Source organism: Onychomys torridus, chromosome 14 (genome assembly GCF_903995425.1).
Source record: "Onychomys torridus chromosome 14, mOncTor1.1, whole genome shotgun sequence".
NCBI classification, from domain to species: Eukaryota; Metazoa; Chordata; class Mammalia; order Rodentia; family Cricetidae; genus Onychomys; species Onychomys torridus.
Genome location: NC_050456.1, coordinates 40,519,190 through 40,537,919, shown reverse-complemented (window position 1 = coordinate 40,537,919; position 18,730 = coordinate 40,519,190). Strand labels below are relative to the sequence as shown.

General features: G+C 44.5%; 1 protein-coding gene across 4 annotated transcripts in view; it reads right to left on the bottom strand.

Annotated features, from left to right (window-relative positions):
* Positions 1-18,730, bottom strand: part of Daam1 (dishevelled associated activator of morphogenesis 1) — a 168,713-nt gene that overhangs the window by 22,035 nt on the left and 127,948 nt on the right. For 3 of the 4 annotated variants that reach the window (XM_036205612.1, XM_036205613.1, XM_036205614.1), the window contains exons 13-18: positions 16,071-16,258; positions 15,286-15,585; positions 14,862-14,969; positions 9,070-9,099; positions 7,922-8,028; positions 557-641 (exon numbers count right to left, since the gene is read on the bottom strand). In XM_036205612.1, the coding sequence (XP_036061505.1) occupies positions 557-641; positions 7,922-8,028; positions 9,070-9,099; positions 14,862-14,969; positions 15,286-15,585; positions 16,071-16,258 (818 nt within the window). The remainder of the gene's footprint in view (positions 1-556; positions 642-7,921; positions 8,029-9,069; positions 9,100-14,861; positions 14,970-15,285; positions 15,586-16,070; positions 16,259-18,730) is intronic. The other variant, XM_036205615.1, reaches the window with a different exon arrangement.

Genomic DNA, 18,730 nt, shown 5'->3' with positions numbered 1-18,730 from the left:
ATACTAGGGACTTAGTGGAGGCTTTTGTGTTTGTGGAAATGATGAGCCAAAATGCAAATTCATGAATTAATGGTGTGCAGAGTAGTTTTTGATTTCAGAGTACTCATGAGATCTTCAACACTCCTGTGAATCACATTTTCCCACTAACCCCAGCAGAATTTTATGAAATATTAAGACAATGATTTAACTGAAGCTTAAGGGACAGACTCTAACACTGCGGGTCCTGGGCATTTGGCAGACTTGTTTTATTTTGATTTTTGAGGAGATGGAGAGAGTGGGGAGGGAGAAAGAGAGTATACATGACTGGCATGTGATGTGGGTGCCTTCAGACACCAGAAAAGGATGTTGGATCTCCTTGAGTTACAGGTGATTGTGACTTAGTCAATCGATGTGGGTGCTGGGAACTGAACTCGGGTCCTCTAGAAGAGCAGACCCTTTAAAGCAATGCCTGGGGCCAGATTTGGCCTTCTCAATTCAGAGATGAGAAGATGATCTATTAGCAACAGCAGATTCTCCCAGCATCCTCTTGGGCTTTGAAAGCCGTCTGGCAGCTCACCTGTTCTAGCATGTCCTTGGGCAGATCTTCCTGTTCATCCATTGTTAGAATTGCCCGCTTGATTTCATCATTGGATAATTTCAACCTGTTATGTGAGAGCATATTTTACTTTGTTAATAACATTGTTGTGATCATTACAATTTCATACAAGATGACTCACTCCACTACACCAGCTGCTGATTTTCAAGTATGGTTTTTCTCAAAATCTCAGCCAAGGCTTATTTCCTGACAACAGAGGGAACTAAAATAGGATTCTGAAACAGCTTAAACATTCTTTCAGGGCTCTGTAATGTTCTGCTGCCATGGGACAAGCTGCCATGTTCTATCATTAGTTTCTTTAAAGACAGTTGGAGATGGGGAAAGTGGGCACAATGGTCTTCTTATAGCCAACATCCACAAATTGTAGGTGAGAAGAAAGAAGTCAACCTTTGACCTCATTGTATGTCAGGGGAGTTCCAGGTGTGCTGCCAGATTAAAAATAAATTTTGAAACACTTGGAAACCATACGCGTGGTTAAAGAGTTGAGTGCATTAATATATAAATGAAATACATGATCACTTCAGAGGTGAAGAATTTTCATATATTTAATTTCATTTACTTACGAAAGTAAGTGTAACAGTCTGGTGTTTTGTTTGTTTGTTTTGTCTTAATTAGATAAACAGGCTCAAAATGGCCAGTGATTTGCTCAAGGTCAAACACAGAAGTGATGGTATCAGTGGCCCGTGAGATGGCTCAGCCGGGAGAAAGCAAGCCAGCTCAAGCCTGCTGATCTGAACTAAACACCTGGAACCCAGGGTAAGGTGGAGGGGAGGGCTGACTCCATAAAGTTGTCTTCTGACCTCTAGAGGTGTGCCACAACACACACCAGCTCCACATCACAAATTCAATAAAAAATCAAAGTGACAGTATTAACATTACGGCTCCCATTTTACAACACAAACACTGCCCATGTAGTTAATATCGTACAGCAAGGACTCACATAAAACTCCTTTCTCTTTCTGTTTTTGTCTGCCCAGAAATTCATTTATTTAATTTAGTTAGGAATTTGTATCTTAAGTCAGGATAAGAAACTACTCACTATAAAACGTAAGAGTTGTGAAATTGAAACATAAAGAATGCTTTTATTCAATGTAAGAATAGTCAAAACTGGGGCAAATATTCTTAATCATATTCTCAGTTGTAACAACAGAATTTAGAATTGTTCATTCTCTCCTGTACATATAACAGTCACATGCCTTCCAACCTAACACATACAGAGAGAATGTGGGGGTGTTCAGTGAAACAATTCATGTATGGCTCTTGGTAGAGTTCTTGGACATACAGGGGCTCAATGTCTATAAGGCAGACCTCTATTCTAGAATAATGCAAAAAAGTTATCACCTTTTTGTAACCTTAACAACACTCACATGCTGTGAGTAGATCACTGAAACAGTACTCAGTGTGGTCACTCACTTTCCAAAGCATTCTTATCCATTTATTTCACCCAGGTTTCATCCCTGTACATGGCAGAATCGGGCCCAGGAGAACTGAAAATGAACTGGAAGATCTATCCTTATCTCCAAGGTGATTATAAGTTTTGGGAGGGTCGGGAGATCAACGGCAAAACTCTTATGACACAAGGCACACACTCAACCCATCTCACAAACAACCTGCAATGCTAAGTGAATGTTTGGAGGATTGCGAGGCAGAAGAATGGATAAAGACCTTTTCCTAGTTAAAACCACCCACTCTGCCATGCCAGCTACATTTGCTGCATTGCACTAATGGCCAGAAAAGAGAAAACAAATTCAGGATGCTCTTTCTTAAACAGCATCCTCTTTGTTTCATGTTCTGAAATGGAAATACATCATCTAAGCAAAAACGCGGATCTGTCCATTTGACAAACACAGTCCACCTTCCCCTATCTGGGCTGTGGTACCATCGTCACCCCTGTGCTGAATACAGACAGGCTGGCCCTGGCAGAAGCCATCAGCCTGTTTCAGTTCATCCTGGGACAATCACTGCTTCATGAGCATGCTCACCAGAACAACAGAGAAAATCCATATGAGTAAAGCAGAACAATTTGGCTCAGCTGGCCTGGGCGAAGAACACTGAGGGAAAAACTGTGGCCGCACTAGACTGTCATTGTCAAGGCTCTGGGCAGCCCCGAATTTTAGGACATTATAGGATCTTGAGTCAATTTAAGCGCTGGAACTATAGTGTGGCCACACAAGGCAAGGAAAGGACAGTAACTTGAGGCTAAAATGCCACTGATAAAAACCAGCCAGCTCGGAAATATCTACGGTCACCACCAGAAGAGCCTTGCGCATTATTACTTCATGACTTTATCACTGGATCTGTGGATGTATGTGCGCCACAGCAAGTGTGTGGAAGTATGTGCGCCACAGCATGTGTGTGGAAGTCACAGGACAACAGTAGGGAACTGTTTCTCCCTTTACCACATGGATCCCTGAGATTGGATGCTAATTCTTAGGCTTGGCAGTAAGTGCTTTACCCCCCCGGGGACATCTCATGGGACCCAAGTTCTGATCATAAGAGAAAACTAAATGAGCTCTGTGTCTTTTCACACCAGGGTGAAGAAATCATCTCGAGTCTTTCTGCTTTGCATTTCAAACTAAAGGGGTTGACAACCAGAGCGAGAACCACCATCAAAGAACTTGGTTTGAATTTCACTAATACTCTGATGGAGTGTGGAGCTGCTTGCCTTTGAAATTGTATATATTTATGCTCCTCCATTTCCAGAGGCCGTCTGGACTAAACTCTCTCTTTATGTGGCCCACAAAGAGACGGGAGACTTTAATGAACAGTGCTTAAGAAAATTTACCTGTTAATAGAACAGTGTGCACGTGGCCTGCTGGATCAGACAAAGAAACCCTACCTCGGGAGTAAGGGGAGGAGAACCTGCCCTCCAGGATGGTTCTATAGCCTTCCAAGTTCTTGGTGTCATCTGTCCCTCTCAGAATGAGCCTTTAATCTCTGTAATTTAAGGACCTCATGATTCCAGCCCTTCCTCTCTGTCTGCTGCTGGTTGACACAGTTTGTCTACCTCCGCTGTCCTCTCAAGGCAGGAAATAAGCCAGCCACCTTAAAATAGTATTTAACTCCAGCTTGCTCTGCTCGGGTATTTAAAAACTTTGCTCAGAGAACTGGAACATTCAGAGATAATTAGAGCAAGCTAGGGATGGAAGGCTAGCTCAGTCTCCGCTCTGCTTCAGTGGGTTGAAGCCAGATCCTCCTACTTAATAAACTAGCCTTTTGTGGTTAAAGACACCCAGGCTGCCATGTCCAGAGAGGAACTGGAGAAACAACAGCTGTACATGAGAAGAGGTCATTTTGCAATACAGACTGCCTCTGAATTTCTTTTTCCCCCCTAGTGAGGGTGGGGAGGTCTGTTTTAATGATTAAAGCAGTCTGAATTTTAAACCACTACATGTCACCCATACACACAGAAGAGAAGCTGCTACTTACACTACTGGGGGACTATTATATTAAAAACATAATTAAATTGGATTTTAACACATAAACATATAGGAAGCAAGTTCTTAATGGCTTCTTATTCTGAGCTACCTCATGGCCACCCCACTCTCCTCACACAGGTGACAGGCAGGGCACTGCAGGGGCGGGGACACGACATAACAGCTTCTCTTCCTTCTGCCCCAAGAGCTTCAAGTGACCTTGGTCTCTTCATCTGTAAACACCTTCGTACCAGGCACAACACAGGAGCCACCTGCTTTGGGCTCTAAGCCAGGTGGCAGCAGGTCCCTTACCTAAGTCTTGTAGCACATAAGGAAGCTGTAACGGATATCCAAACACTGTGGGCATCTATCTGAAAATACAGCACATGGAATAAGCCAGCGCCTCTCACTGCCGTAGACGCTGGTGTAATGAATGTTGAGAAATAAATCCATCAGCGAGAGAATAGATAGATGGCAGCCTTCAGGAGTAAAACAAGCAGCAAGGAGGAACACAGTATGTGTAGGAAGGTAGGGAATCTTGACATAATCTCGGAAATATTTCTGATTTTTATCCCTAAGTACAAAATGGAATGCCAACTCCTATCAAAGTTTCTCCATTTCTGTCAGTTCTGGCTCTTGCATGTGTCACCTGGACAACAGAAAGAGAATCCTCCCTGATGTCTCCCCTGCGCCCAGTGTTAGATCCCTTCCGCCTTCCACTGCAAACCAAGCAAGCTTAAAACCACATTAAAACAAACACACTGCTCTCCTTGGGACCAGACCCCATTCCTGATGCCATGATATATAACCAAGCAGTGACCACGAGGGCTTCACGCACGTGAGGCTAAATCCCATTAGCCCATGGCAGAACTACAGTGGCCGCGATTTCCACTTTATACAACAGGGGCTATGACTTGATGCTGGACTGGCTTGTGCACACCCCTAAAGGCCTCAGACACGAACCTTAGCTATCCTGCTGGGCTTCACTGACCACAACTGCGCATCCTCCGCTCTCCTTCTTCAGCAGGGCTCGCTTGACTAGCCTAAGGCTGCTCCCCCTGTATCTCTGGTGCACATACTCGGAGGCACACTTTTTCCAGTACACCCTGCTCCAGCCCCTCTCTCACACGACTGAGCTCTCTGTCTCCTTCACTGAGCAGTGCAAACCTGAGTTAGGTGTCTTCTCACCAGTAACATTTTCCTTCTGCACTCGGCCTTGAGCTTTCAAAGGCAGCACTAGCTTTGGTCTGCTTTCTTCACTGTGATAAACTACCTGTTGTGAAGACGGTGGACAGAGGAGGGACACAGGTTGGCTCAGATGTTGCAGTCCATGGCCTCTCAGCCCTGTGATTACAGGTCTACTGTAAGGTAGACCATCACGGTGGGGAGCCCACAGCTATGCAAAAGGCTTCTGTCATGATAGGTTTGGGAGGGAGGGAGTCAGACAGGAAGAAGGCAGCCACAAGATAAGCCCTTCAAAGATGCACCCCCAGTGACTTCCTTCCTCCAGAGAGGATCTCTCCATAGTTTACTCCCCTATGTGCAATCATGAGTCCTTCAATGGGTTAATCCAGTGATATGTTCATAGCCCTTGTGATCTAATCACTTTCAAAAGTCCCACCTCCGAGCTGTGCACTGGGGAATCAACTCTTCAACACATGAACCTGCAGAGGACATCACACATCAGCACCACAGCACCACCCTAATTCTGGTGTGGCCTATGCACGCAGCACAGCGGTGTACAAGCAAAGCCCTAGGGTCCACTTGCCTGACAAAAGGAGCACAGACATGCTTTCAGGCATACTCACTGCTCAAGTCCCGAACTACTTTCTGTATATGATGGTGAATTGCCAAGGAAAGAGAATAAACTCTCCTAACTCACTAGAAAACGAAACGAAACACACATCCAAAGGAAACCAGTTTAACTTCTTTGACTTTGGCCTCAGCAAACTTAACATCTTGGTCACATGTGAGACTGTGGGGTTTCAACAATTCTTACCAAACAGAGAAGCATGTACGCTGACACCCCTGCAGCAAAGAGGGTTCTAACCTGCTTAATACGGAATCACTTACTGGGACTTAAAAGTACATTCTTATCCTCATCACACCATTTTGTTGTGCTCATCATAAAAATCTACTAAGAAATTTCCACAGGTAATCTAAGTAGGTTCCAAGCACAATGTCTTGGGGGTGGTGGTGTTATACACACACAAGTTCTAAGTTACTTTACCTTAGGCTCTGTGACTTTTGAGGTAAAGAGATTTACATACCACAGATACAAAATAATTCCTTCAATAATGGAACGGGAAACCAGCCAGAGAGAGTTGTAACCTTATCTATACCTGGGGTAATTGTCTTGGCTGACACTGAGCATTGGAAATACTTTGTCTATGAGGAACGGGTCTCAGTTTGTACTCTCCAAGCATTTCAACACTATAGAAATTCAGAGTGATGTCTCTCTTTGTCAAGCTGTGTTCAAAGTGCTCCAGACAGCAAACACACAAGATATGGACAGAGACATTCAAATCAAACCAAAATAACGACTTGGGGCTGGGGAGATGGCTTAGCAGTTAAGAGTACTTGCTGTTCTTCTAGAGGACCAACGTTTGCTTCCCACACCCACATAGCAGCTCACAACCACTCATAATCCCAGTTCAAGGGGATCTGACACCCTTTTCTGACCTCCATGGGCACCAGGCATGCATACGGTATACAGACACACATGCAGGCAAAACAGTGAAACACAAAGTAAAATAAATCTTGAAAAAGACTTTTCCCAAATCTTCACTTATTTTTTCCAATCAGGAATGTTATTTGGGAAACGGTAACAAAATCAATTCTATCCACTATGGAAGGAAGGAAGGAAGTAGACCTTCACGTGGTGTCTTCTTAAAGTGGCTACTCATCTAACTTAAGCATGGTTCATGGAGCCAGAGTGAGGACAAACACAAAGCCCAGCCGTTTATATAGCTTCCAGCCAGAGCAGAGATGAAACGGTAACAGGGTGGCTCATGTTACCTTACGAGTTGCATTAAAATTCAGGGACCTCATGAAGGCTCAATTTCTCTTCCACAAAGAAACATTTGCTCCTTAAAGTAATACACACTGGCCAACAATCAGGCTTCTATGCTGAGACCAAGCAGTGGCTCTTTGTGTCCAAAGACTCAGTGCAAGGCCGGTTCAGTAACAGGATACTCTTCCTCTTTGCTCCCTCCAAGAGAGTCACCTTACACCTTCGTCCGTAGCCCAGCCTGCCAGGTCCCAACATCAGCGTCCTTTACACCTTCCCGCACCTCAATAGCATTAGTTATCTTTGCCTAACCACATACCAAAAAGCTACTTGAAATTCAGAATCACCTAACAACATCGCCTGAGGTTGCAATCACAATTCGGGCCCCCCAATTTCCTTTTTTTCATTTCAAGTTCTAAGGGTCTTAAAATTCATAAGTTACAAGAAAGATTTTTGAACAAGCCTGAATGGCTGAGTTAACATCTCATTGAGATTTGAGATTTACATATCTTTATAAAACAAAAACACTCAAAAAGAGAATGAACTCAAGTAATGCTGAGATATAAAAAGATGACATTAGACAGTAAAACAGAGAAGCATCAACATAGCTCCTGCCTGTGACATTGCGGCCCAAGGACTACATCGTCTCCATAACTAGGAAATATCAATGCACGTCAGTTCACTTCTCAGGCTTCTGGAAAGGAAACACCAAGACTGGCGTCCAGCCTGAGAGACCTCAGCAGGGAAGGTGACACTATGAAGAAGTGTCACTTCACCTCAAACAGCAGGGCTCGGAAGGCCTGTCCTCCAGTAGCAAGTGAGAGGACACACACGTGGTGGTTCGGCGCCAGGAGAAAGCTGGCCCTACCAGCCGCGTTTATCCGGCACGAGCAGTAGTACCTCGACAGAAGGATGTTGCAATTCTGAGCTCTCCGACCATCAATCACTGACAGTTCTTTGACTCTGAGTTTGGAGCTCAGTGTGTCATCAATGGCATCTGCTTCTTTCTGGAAAGAACACAGGAGAAATCCATCAGAGTCAAACGGGGACGCTCCGACTTGAGACACACACTTTTCTTCCACATATTCTGTTCACATGCACACAATGCTCACATACACACATGGGCCGAGCTGCGATGAGGAGGCGATGTTGGGGAGGGGGTGCAGTCAAAACAAAGGCTACTTCTCCTTGGCAAAGAAAATAAGAATTGCTGACCACCCACATCTGAAAAAGCATTATTTAGAAGGACAGAATGCTTCCAAGTTGAAGATGTGAAACGTGCATAAATTATCAGCGAGAGGTGCCATCCTTTTGTCCCTCAAATCTCTACGGACAGCGGACGGAAGAACTGTCACTATGAATCAAGCTCAGCAGAGCCTTGTCATTACTGGTCCAGTCATTTATTTACAGGGCACATTCACCCCAGAACCATTTGCAAACTTAGCAGCCAAGAAAGCAGAGCAATAAAACCACCAAACGCCTTCACGTGTAACAGGAAGTTCCCAAAGGCCAAATGTACAATGGAGAGGGGGCAGTTGAAGAAATCATTTTAGTTACCTGATTAATAAGCAAACACTATTTGCATATTTTATTTACATAGTCATTCATGATAGCCAGACATAACTAAGGCGACATTGGTATAAAACAATTACACACAAAATACATGTGAGGTATTATATTAATACAAATTTCAAGGTGAGAATATAGACTAACTTGGTAAGTAGCCAACTTATTTCATTAGTGGTTAGAGACTTTTAAAAATGTATTATGGTAGTTAAAAAGTATAAAGAAACCAGAAAGCTTTTGAACTGTGTAACAGTTTAGGAAGCCAAGACAGTTTGAGCCAATAATGGAGCACCAGGGGGCTAAACGGGGGTTTCTTGTGCTCAGATTTCAGGCATACTTCTAGACAATCCAGTAAGAGTTGAATCCCGAAGAGGAACCACTGGGGATCAAGTTACACTATCTAACAAGATAGCTGGGGCATTTCAAGCTTACAGTGAGCCAAGGAGTTACGTTAAGTAAGGGTTATACAGTAGCTTACTTACCTGCTTGGAGTTACTGTTCACAAAGAACTCCTACAGCCATGGCAGAGGCATAGAAAAAGCAAATCAGATACATGCAGTTCAGAAACCAGAGCAGCAACTGGGGAAAGTCAAGGCAGGCAAGGAACTGGGGTGCAGGGGGTGGAAGCAGAAGACGTTTCTGCCTTGCAGTCATGAATTCAAGTGAGCCTATCTGGCTGAACACACAGTAAGGATCATAGTACCAGACATTTGGTGTCAAGAAAGACCACAGATGGCATTTGCTACATACCGTTTCAAGTGGTAGCAAATCAAATTCAGAAAAGAAAAGGGCTTAGAAGGACAAGCTAGGAGTCCAAGTCTTCTTTAAACAACCACCAGGTTGTTTATTCAATTTATTCAATGTGGTATATGCATGTACACACACACACACACACACACACACACACACACACTGCTCAAAACCAAGGCATGTGCACACATTAGGCAAATACTCTACCCTTTAACTATACTCCCAGCCACCATGTTGAATTTTTAGTTGAAGCAGAGACTGTCAATTAAATTAATCAGTATGACTGAACAATGGCCACTGCTGTAGAAAATGTGCTTTTCTTTTGGTGGAAATAACCTGTCTTCTTGTATCATAAGGAAGAGTTAAGAAAAGTAAGTGGAACAACCTAAGGAAGACCAGCTCGAGTACCCTAGAGGGTCCAAACCACAGCAGCAGGTGCTGTGTATGGGGGTGGGTGGCGGAGGGCACAGCACATGCAATCGAGAAGCCACTGGTACAGTTACTGGTAAGCATGTCTCAGTGGTCTCTGGGCTGGTCAAGCATACAAAGTCACAGCTCCTTCTTGAAAGAGTTTTTAGAAAGTCTTAGAGCGAAGATGGGAAAGAAGAACTGATGGCATGCTACAGGAAAGTGGTAGCTTTTCTTGCATGCTTTTACAAGGCAGGAATGAGCAAAGCTTCGGTGCACAAAACACATCGCAGCTTTCAGGCCAACTGTGTGTACACTAGCATTTGCTCAGCAGATTCCTTCAGGTCTCCCTGGCCTCAGCAGCACTGCCAAGGCCAGTTTTAGACAGACAAACATTCTTCCAGTGGGAAACAGTGTGAGTCCTCCCCTTGGTCTGCCCACACTGGGAGGACTCCTTGGGAAAGGCATTTAAAAAGCAAGCTGATAACCACAAGAAACTTGTCTTCTGCCTGATATCCTAGTTTTCTTTTGCCCCTGTTATGATTCAGGTTTTCTACTCCAAGGCTCTTCCAGAAAAAAGCAGTTTTAAGGGCGGAAGGCTATGGTAAAATGAGCTGCATAAAGTCAGCTTAACCAAAGAGAAAGTACTCCTTTAGATTAGATCCTGCTCTCATTGTCTACTCTTCAAAAAAAGAAATCTTTATGAAGGCTTCCAGCAACTCATGTTACATCTCAAATTCATTCACTGTTGGGAAAGGAAGACATCTGACCTCTGGTATGACAGTCTATGAAATCAGGCAGCTATCATTCACTGGCTGTATGCCCTGGGGTGAACGAGTCTATCGTCTTTTATCATTGTGAGGGGTAAATGTGATAAGGCAAGTTAAACTTCCTAAGCAGTACCCACACATTGTTGTAAGCCCCAAATCTAGAAGCAAACATAAGACATAACTGTTTAGCTGTAGAACTGACAAGTCACGTTCCCATTCTGCTCTTCTTTAGGCCGAGTGGTAGAGTCGCTGGTCCCAATCTTCCATTTGTAACCATGAGCAGCAGTAAGCATGGCCACTAACAGCTAAGTGATACATCTTATCTTTCCAGAGTGGGTGAAGGATACCACATGAAGGTTTGGTAATTGCTAGCCTTAAGACAACACTTCTTTGAAGACCCAGTAATCAGCATATTACAAATAAAATAATGAAACTCCCAGGTTCATTTCAAGTATGTTAAGATTCTGTTTGAAACTTTATTCCCTAAGATTCTGTCTCCAGGGCTGCAAAGTCAAAGCAGAAGGAGAAAATTGACATTGTCGAAGGAAAAAAAAAGCTGTTAAACATTTCACATTTTCAATGTGAAAATCAGATGCAGACGAATTTAACTGTAAAAAGAAATATAAAAAAGGAAAAATTCCTTCATGATTCATAAGGAACCTGTAGATCACCTGGATATTCCAAATGAGACCCTGAGGACTTACAATATTACACTCTTGCAGGAGAGCTGGAGAACGGAGAATGGAGCCCGGGCCTTAGCTCCCCTTTGTTCCCAAATCAAAGGATGGTGGCATTGAAAGGGAGGGTACACTCTATGGTGAACTCAGGCTCCCAAAAGAAGAGCTGTCCTCAGGCAAAGGGCAAGAAGGAGGGAGACACTGGGAGCTGCTAGTGGGCTGCTAAAGAGTAATACTACTTCCAGGCAAATGGAGTGTTTTTAGCTCCTTTTCCCTCTATCTGACTGTATTGATAGGAACTGATAGCATGTCAAGATGAAAAGTTCCCATTACAGATGTGAGGACTACTCAACTTGATCTTAGTGAAACTATTACGCAGCATCCAATGTTAGGTATTAAAAACTAGTCTCTTGTGGCTAACCTAGAGATCGTGTGTAACATAGTTCCAATGAGAAAAAGGTCTTCAGATTCAAGGGATTGACTTTCAAATGAACTTGTGGAATGTGCACAAGGGAATAGCTGACGCTATTAACTCCATTTCATGGGAGGCATAAGCTTACATAATCGGCTCTCTACACCTTTAATGCATGCACTTAAAAAAACCCCACTCCCCACAGTCTGGTAGTGGAAATGAATAAAGCACAGATTAGAGAACAAAGAGAGATGGAGAACTCTGCACACTGTACTCCTGGGTGTCACCTGTTGGGATACTGAGCACACACTAAGCCCTATTTTCAGTATCTATAATATCAGAATATTACGTCCCTCCTAGAACTGGGGTGAGAATTGAATAAGAAAGTAAGTACAGGAGCTCCTTGAGCACTAAATTTTAGGGTTGATGTGATTAAGAACTGTTTATATCAGCTAGTGCAAGAAACATAGCTTGTTTTCAATAGTGACCACCATCTTTGTCCCTATGACAGTTACTTAGGATTTTTCCCATCTCTGCTTTATACTATAATTATATTGTGGTCCTATGTAAAGGTTGAATGTATTTGAATCATTTGAATCCTTTGACACAGTTCATATATAAAGGAGACAAACTAAATACATAATTCTAATGACAGAATAATTCTCAAATCAATTGATATATTTTATATAAGTATATAATCAAATTTATATATTTATGTAGATGTGTGTTTATGCATGCATATATACATTCCCAAAGTGTCACTCCTTATTTAAATCATGCTATTTTGACGTTGCTGTGTTATCTCCAAATTAGGCTCTGAAGGTCCTATGGTACTGATGTTTTTGTGTTCCTCTGCCTGCCAGAAAAATTCATCTACACAAACAAATGGCTGAAGTCCAGAATTTGACCAGTTTCGTAGCTTTATATGAAGGAAAGAGATGACACAGAAAAGGTGTGTTCTCAGTATTCATTTGGTACTAGAAACAAGAGCAGTTGAAATGTGGTGCTAACTGCACAATGTGTTGCCATGCCTGGAATGAACATGCACAGGTCTTTGCTGTTGCTGCTCTGGGATGAGGGACTAATCAAGTGACAGGTGCTCCACCTCCTTTACTCTGTTCTACACATCACAATTAAAATGCCCGTAGCTTTTCATTTTCTGACTCTCAACAATGTAAATGCAATGAAATGGCTCAAGTTACCCTCATTTGGAAAATAGAATGATGGTTTCTCTTCTATTTTTATAGCAGAAGGGAATATTTAAAATACTCAAGTGGAGCGGGTGTGTTGAAATTGTTCTTCAGAAAGTATTGCTAGAAATAGTGATGCCCATCCTCCTCACCAGTCTAGCCATGTTAGGAAGAACTGAAACATTTGGTCCATGCTGTCAGGGATGACTACTGACTACTTAAACAGTGGTGGTTGCTAGGAGACAGTTACTCAGTTGCAGAGCTTTCTGCAATTGTGTCTCCCAGAACTCTTGAAAACTGTCCACATATTTGTCCCAGAGCATTTTGGCAGCATCCTTCTGTACTTTCTGCTGAAAGCCAGTTAATTATGAGGCTTGTAAACTTAGGCCTTTCAACCACCTGCCTTCCTCACAAATGCAACCGACATGCTCAGACTTGAATGCACTGTGTGGAATACCTGCTGCTTTCTCTCCATCTCATCCACTTTCTGAGTTTCCAAACCCTCACCTCAGACAGCCTGAGTGTGGAGGAAATGGGACTTGTAGCTAGATCAGAGGGTTACTTGAATTACTTGGAAATCTGCTAAAATGTTATGTCAAGATGCAGGGGCCTCTTTCCTAGGACATCAGAGAGAGCAGAGGCACCAGCAGCCAATCAGGGACGACTGTGGGCACAGGAGCTACAGGACAAGGGCCCTTAACACACCTTCATTTGTTCTTTGAAATGTAAAGTGAACTGTTCTTTGAACAAGCCCTTACCTCCCTTATGTCACCTTCCCTTACTTGGTGCCTACAGCACTCAGCACAGCACAGTCTCACTTATGAAGGGGCTGGCTGAGGGCTGAGGGCTCCATAGCACCATGGCAGGCAGCTAACTTGCCTTCCTATTCTACTGAACCAGCACAAAAGGCCCTGCACAGACGCTTGCCCTCTTCCAGCAAAGTCCTCTAGCGAATAACACCCTGTCTCCCAGGCAGCCACATGAGAAACCATCTTGAAAAGAGATCCCAGCTTAGTTTCTCTGTAGCCTCTGTCCATCTCCTTGGGGCCTAGCACTTCTTTTTTGAGACAGTCCTTCTGAGGGACTGAGCCAGGAAAGCAGACCAGGAAGTCTTCTGTTTGTTTAAGCCCTCAGGACACCCCTGTGCAGATGCCCAGCACTTGTGTTTGCCCATCTAAATGCAGTGTGCACTGTTCACAGCTCATCTCCTTTAGTCCGTCTTAAGAATCTTTCTCTCCACACTCCTGGGCTCAATTTTCCCCTCTCCAGGACTCTGGTTGATTTTGCCTCACCTTTTCTTTGTTCTCCTGAACTCTCTATATCTAGCCACCATGTTCTAACTTTTGGCCTACACTTTAGACCTTTGGAGGAAGCCCTCTAGTGCAACGTGAGAGTCTACACAGACGTGAGCAGGCCTCATCAGTGTGTGCAGGCAGTGGGCACAACACCACATGTTCTTCTACCATTATCAAGTGTTAGTAGTAGCTTCTCTGGCTCTACTGGTATCATTGACATTTTCACACTTGCTCGGCTTGTGCAACCCCACTAATGAACCTATAATGTTCATGACATTTGGTTCAAACTCCTCTGCAGATTAGATTTCATTTAGCTGCCAAATTATAGTTTTTACAAAACTCCATACTTCTAAAGAGTCCATCCAGTCCAAAAAGCATTTGGATTCTGAGACTAACCACTTGATATTTCTTAACTCAGACAGCCCAGAATGGTTTCAGAAACAAATAATGTAAGGTGATAGACACTCTTTTTCTTAGATTTGAATAGGCACAGACAAGATACAGTGCTCTCTGTACATACAGAACAAAGACCTTGGGCATATACTATGATAGGAAGCTTCTCCACAGAGAGTCCACATGCCTTCAAGTGGTTAGCATGCACTGATGGTCACTGAACACACATGGACATGTAGCTATGCTGCTCTGCAGGAACACATCAGGGGAGAGCAAACATCATGAGCACCAAAGTCTTATGCATCACGGTTCCAGCCGAAGGCCCAAGGATCATGCATAAGAACACAGTGCTTTGGGGCATCTGGAAGGCACGTGTTACCTGCTGTCTTTGGTACGCAGAGAAAGTTCTTTCTAGGTCTTCAAGGTCTAGAATTTTGAAGACTTTGGTATCATCAATTTCGGTCCATACTGTTCCTTCCAATTTGTTCTAGAAACATCAAGTTAATAAGGTCTATGATTGACAGTCATACAGAAAAAAAAAGGTTTTTTGTTTGTTTGTTTGTTTGTTTTTTAAGTACTACTATTCCAAATTTTTAATTCTATAGGATGCTTTGGTGAGCTGGTTTGAAACCATGTATAATTATTTCAGAGACATTAGCAGCTAAGACAGGAGCTGGGGAGAACCCTGAGTCCACACTAGATGGCCAGGCTATCCAGCAGCAGGGACATTTCCCCTCTGTGAGGACACTGAGCTTCAGGTTCCGTGCACTGATGTTAATGGAACAGGGGAACAAATGGCTTACCTCAGGCAGTTTAGACCAGTTGAAGGACTTGAGTGCATTGGTCGGCTGGGGAATGCTTTTCTTCTTGAGTGCCAGGCTCACTGGAGCACCGGGAGGTGGCAGGAGTCCCCCTAAGGGAGGAGGCCCCGGGGGAGGAGGAGGACCCCCAGGAGGGAGGGGAGGGGGTGGAGGAGGAAGGGCTCCACCTGGAAGAAGTGGGGGTGGTAGGGGAGGGAGAAGAGAACCCAGCCCAGAGGAAGGAAAGGGTCCCCCTGGGGCTCCAGGTGAGGGTCCTCCTGGGACTGAAGCACAGACAGCCCTCTGGAAAGAGAAGATCAAGAAGAATCAATGAAAGAAGAAAACTCACTGGGCAACTTCAAGAATCTAATCTCATCAAAGGAGCAGGTAACGGCGGCATACCCACTTTTGCCAGAACATGGGTTTCAAGGGTGGGTAAGTCAAACAGACTTTCCTGGACCCTCTCGTCTTTCGACACATAAGTGCTCGTCTGTGGAGCCTTTCTCTCGCTCACTTGTGCCATCCTACAGTTTGCTTTTCATGGCATCCCTTTGCTAAGCAGCTAATGGGATGATTTCCTTTGTTCTTAGGACAAGATTGGTGGTCAAAACTCAACCCAAACCACCTCTGCTACCTAAGCCACAGGATGCTGGTGGTTAGAGGCCACTACTGAGGTCAACTGTGAAACACTTCAGAGCTCATTCCTCTATCAGAAGTGTCTACTCCAGCGCAACAGGCCCTGGAGAACAGAGGGTCCCGATACCCCGGGACAGGAGGCCGGGTCTCACCCTGTTGAGCTCATGGAGCTGTGCTGTGAGGTCTGCCACCTGCTGCTTGACTTGTTTGTGCTCTGTTGTCTCCTTTTCGAGCTTCTCTTTCATCTTATTTAGGGTCTGCATCATCTCCTCCTTCTCTTGGGTCTTGGCATCACACTCTCTCTCCTTCTTCTCCAGCTTCTGCTGCAGCTCATTGTGCTCTGTACAAGAAAGCGGCACATGACAACAGTCCTCACAGAGGAAGCACTTTCTTTAAAAGAAAGAAAAATGGGCTGCAGATGATGTGGAGATTGTGGGTCAGCTTGCCCTAGGCACCAATCTTCTTCCCCACAGAAGGGCAGCTCAAGAGCTAACCAGTGCTCATGCTGGGATAAGGCCTCATACAACGAATTTAGTAACTACATTTCGAGAAAGACCAAAGAAGAGGCCCCAAGGCCATGGTTCTAAAAATGGGTGGGGAACAACGTTTGAGCAACTTCTGGAGAATGCTATCTTGATTCTGAGTCCTGACACAGGGGTGGCTAACAGCTACACCAGGGAAAGGGACTATTAAAGAAGGCCCCTTCTCACACATTAGAAATGGGGCATCGAGAAGCCCAGCACTGGGGAATGAAGCATGTTGGCCTGTGTCCCACTAGCAGGAGGATTCTGGGCTGCAAGAGAGAGCTGTTGGCAGGCCTAGTGTGCACTCTGAGCTGAGTTATGTCTCCTGCCTCCTTGGAAGGCTATCTCAAGTCCTTTCTGCTTCCGGCAGTCAATTATGAAAACCTTCAGAAGCAAATGTTATTGTCTCTGCATTCAATATCTTACGGGTAGCCGTGCTGAGGAGGCAGGGAAGCACAGGACTGGGAGGGCCAAAAGGAGCTCTTGGCTGTGCTAACTGACTTTCCCGGGTGTGGTGTCATGGAACACAGGGCATCTAATTCAGAGTAATGGTTGTCATGGTTATGAGCTATTGACAGGAGTGATGGGCTTCAGAATAGAGAGATGATGACGTTTAGGCTGCAGGGTTTTCTTTCACATACTTGCCCTCAACGCTTCTTTTTATATCAACAGATGCATATGGGATACGGGCTATACATAGCTGGTCTCTACTTCTGAACTTGATAACACGTTTAAGCTCTTATTGTCTCTTTCTGACCTTCCCTCCTCTATGGCTCCCCAAATTGGAATAAGGTGTGAGCCATTAAAGTCCTTGAGTTTTGTCAGTTTCCAAATTACAACCAAACCCCTTCAATCACATTTACCACTCCCTGATGGCCGACTTCTGGTCCACATTTGAACCACCTTACTGTGTTCCATTTTCCTTCTCCTCTCTCCACTTCATTCATCACTGGTAATTAAGAGATTAGGAATGTTCCTTCCCCCTTTCATGATTAGCCTCTGACAAATCTGGCTGTGCCTCAGATTCAGTGAGGGGTCTTAACACTTCAAGATCACTGTCTAAAGCAAAGCCCTCTGCAAGCAGTCTGAACAGCAGGTGGGGGCAGGGCTTAGGAAACAGGTCAGAACGCGCTCCTTGATGGTCCTGAGGAACGGCAGGTTTAGGAAATACCAGGCTGAAAACTGCCTCCCAAACTAACGTCACTTACTATCCACTCACTGGGTTTTACGGGTACTTCTCAGGGTCCTGGACTCCATAGACTTCTCCCTCAAACAGTCTCCCACTTGTAGGTGCAAACAACTTCCTCTCTCCTCTGAAATTGTCAACGATTCAATCTAACTTTGCCAGCTGAAGCGTCCAGAACTCATTTCATCTGTAGTTTTTCTTCTTGTCTGTTGTACTGAAATGTCACTCCCCACCCCATCTTCCCACTGACCTTGGGGACTTTCTCCCAGGCCACCTGGCCACTGGACCCTGGAATGGTTTCTATCATTTGCTGTGTATTTAGTATGTGCCCGACACTATGCTAACTTTCCATTTCTTTTCAATTTAATCTTCACAACAACCCACAAGTGAGGTTCACTCCCCATGCCGTAGAAGAGGGGATCACCAGAGGGGAGGAGATGTCATTGCTCACAGGAAGGAGGTTGGAGTTCAGACTCCCACTGAGAAGCAGCACAACTCAAAACACCAGAGACTCGGGTGTCCCCTCAATGTATGATTGGACAATTCAAAATCTCATGTCCCAAGTGCTCTTGACTGTAAACCTATACACTCTAGAGTACACTCTTAACCATCTACTCACTGGCTGCTCTCATCTGCTTTTGGTAGCTGTGATAAACATGCCTAAAAGCATCCTATAGAGGAAAGGATGTTTTTTATCTTATATTTCCAGGTCACAATCGATCACTGAAGGAAGTCAGTACAGGAACTTCCCAGGAGCGTGAAGCATAAACTACAAAACACTGCTTGCTGGCCTGCCCTCAGGCTCACAGTCAGCTATCGTTCTTATACAGCTGGGGCTACCTGCCCAGGGACGGCGTTGCCCACAGTGAGCTGGGCCCTCCTACATCAATTTGCATTCAAGAAAATGCCTCAGAGACATGCCCACAGGCCGATCTGATCAAGGTAATCCCCAAACTGAGACGGCCTCAGACAACGATGGCCTATGTCAGGGTGGCCGCTGAAGCTGACTAGAAAGCGGACTATATTCTTTCTCTATGGCTCAATCTCTCTTTGTATCTTAGACCTAGTCAGTGCTTCGCTTCTTCCCATCCGTAGCAGATTC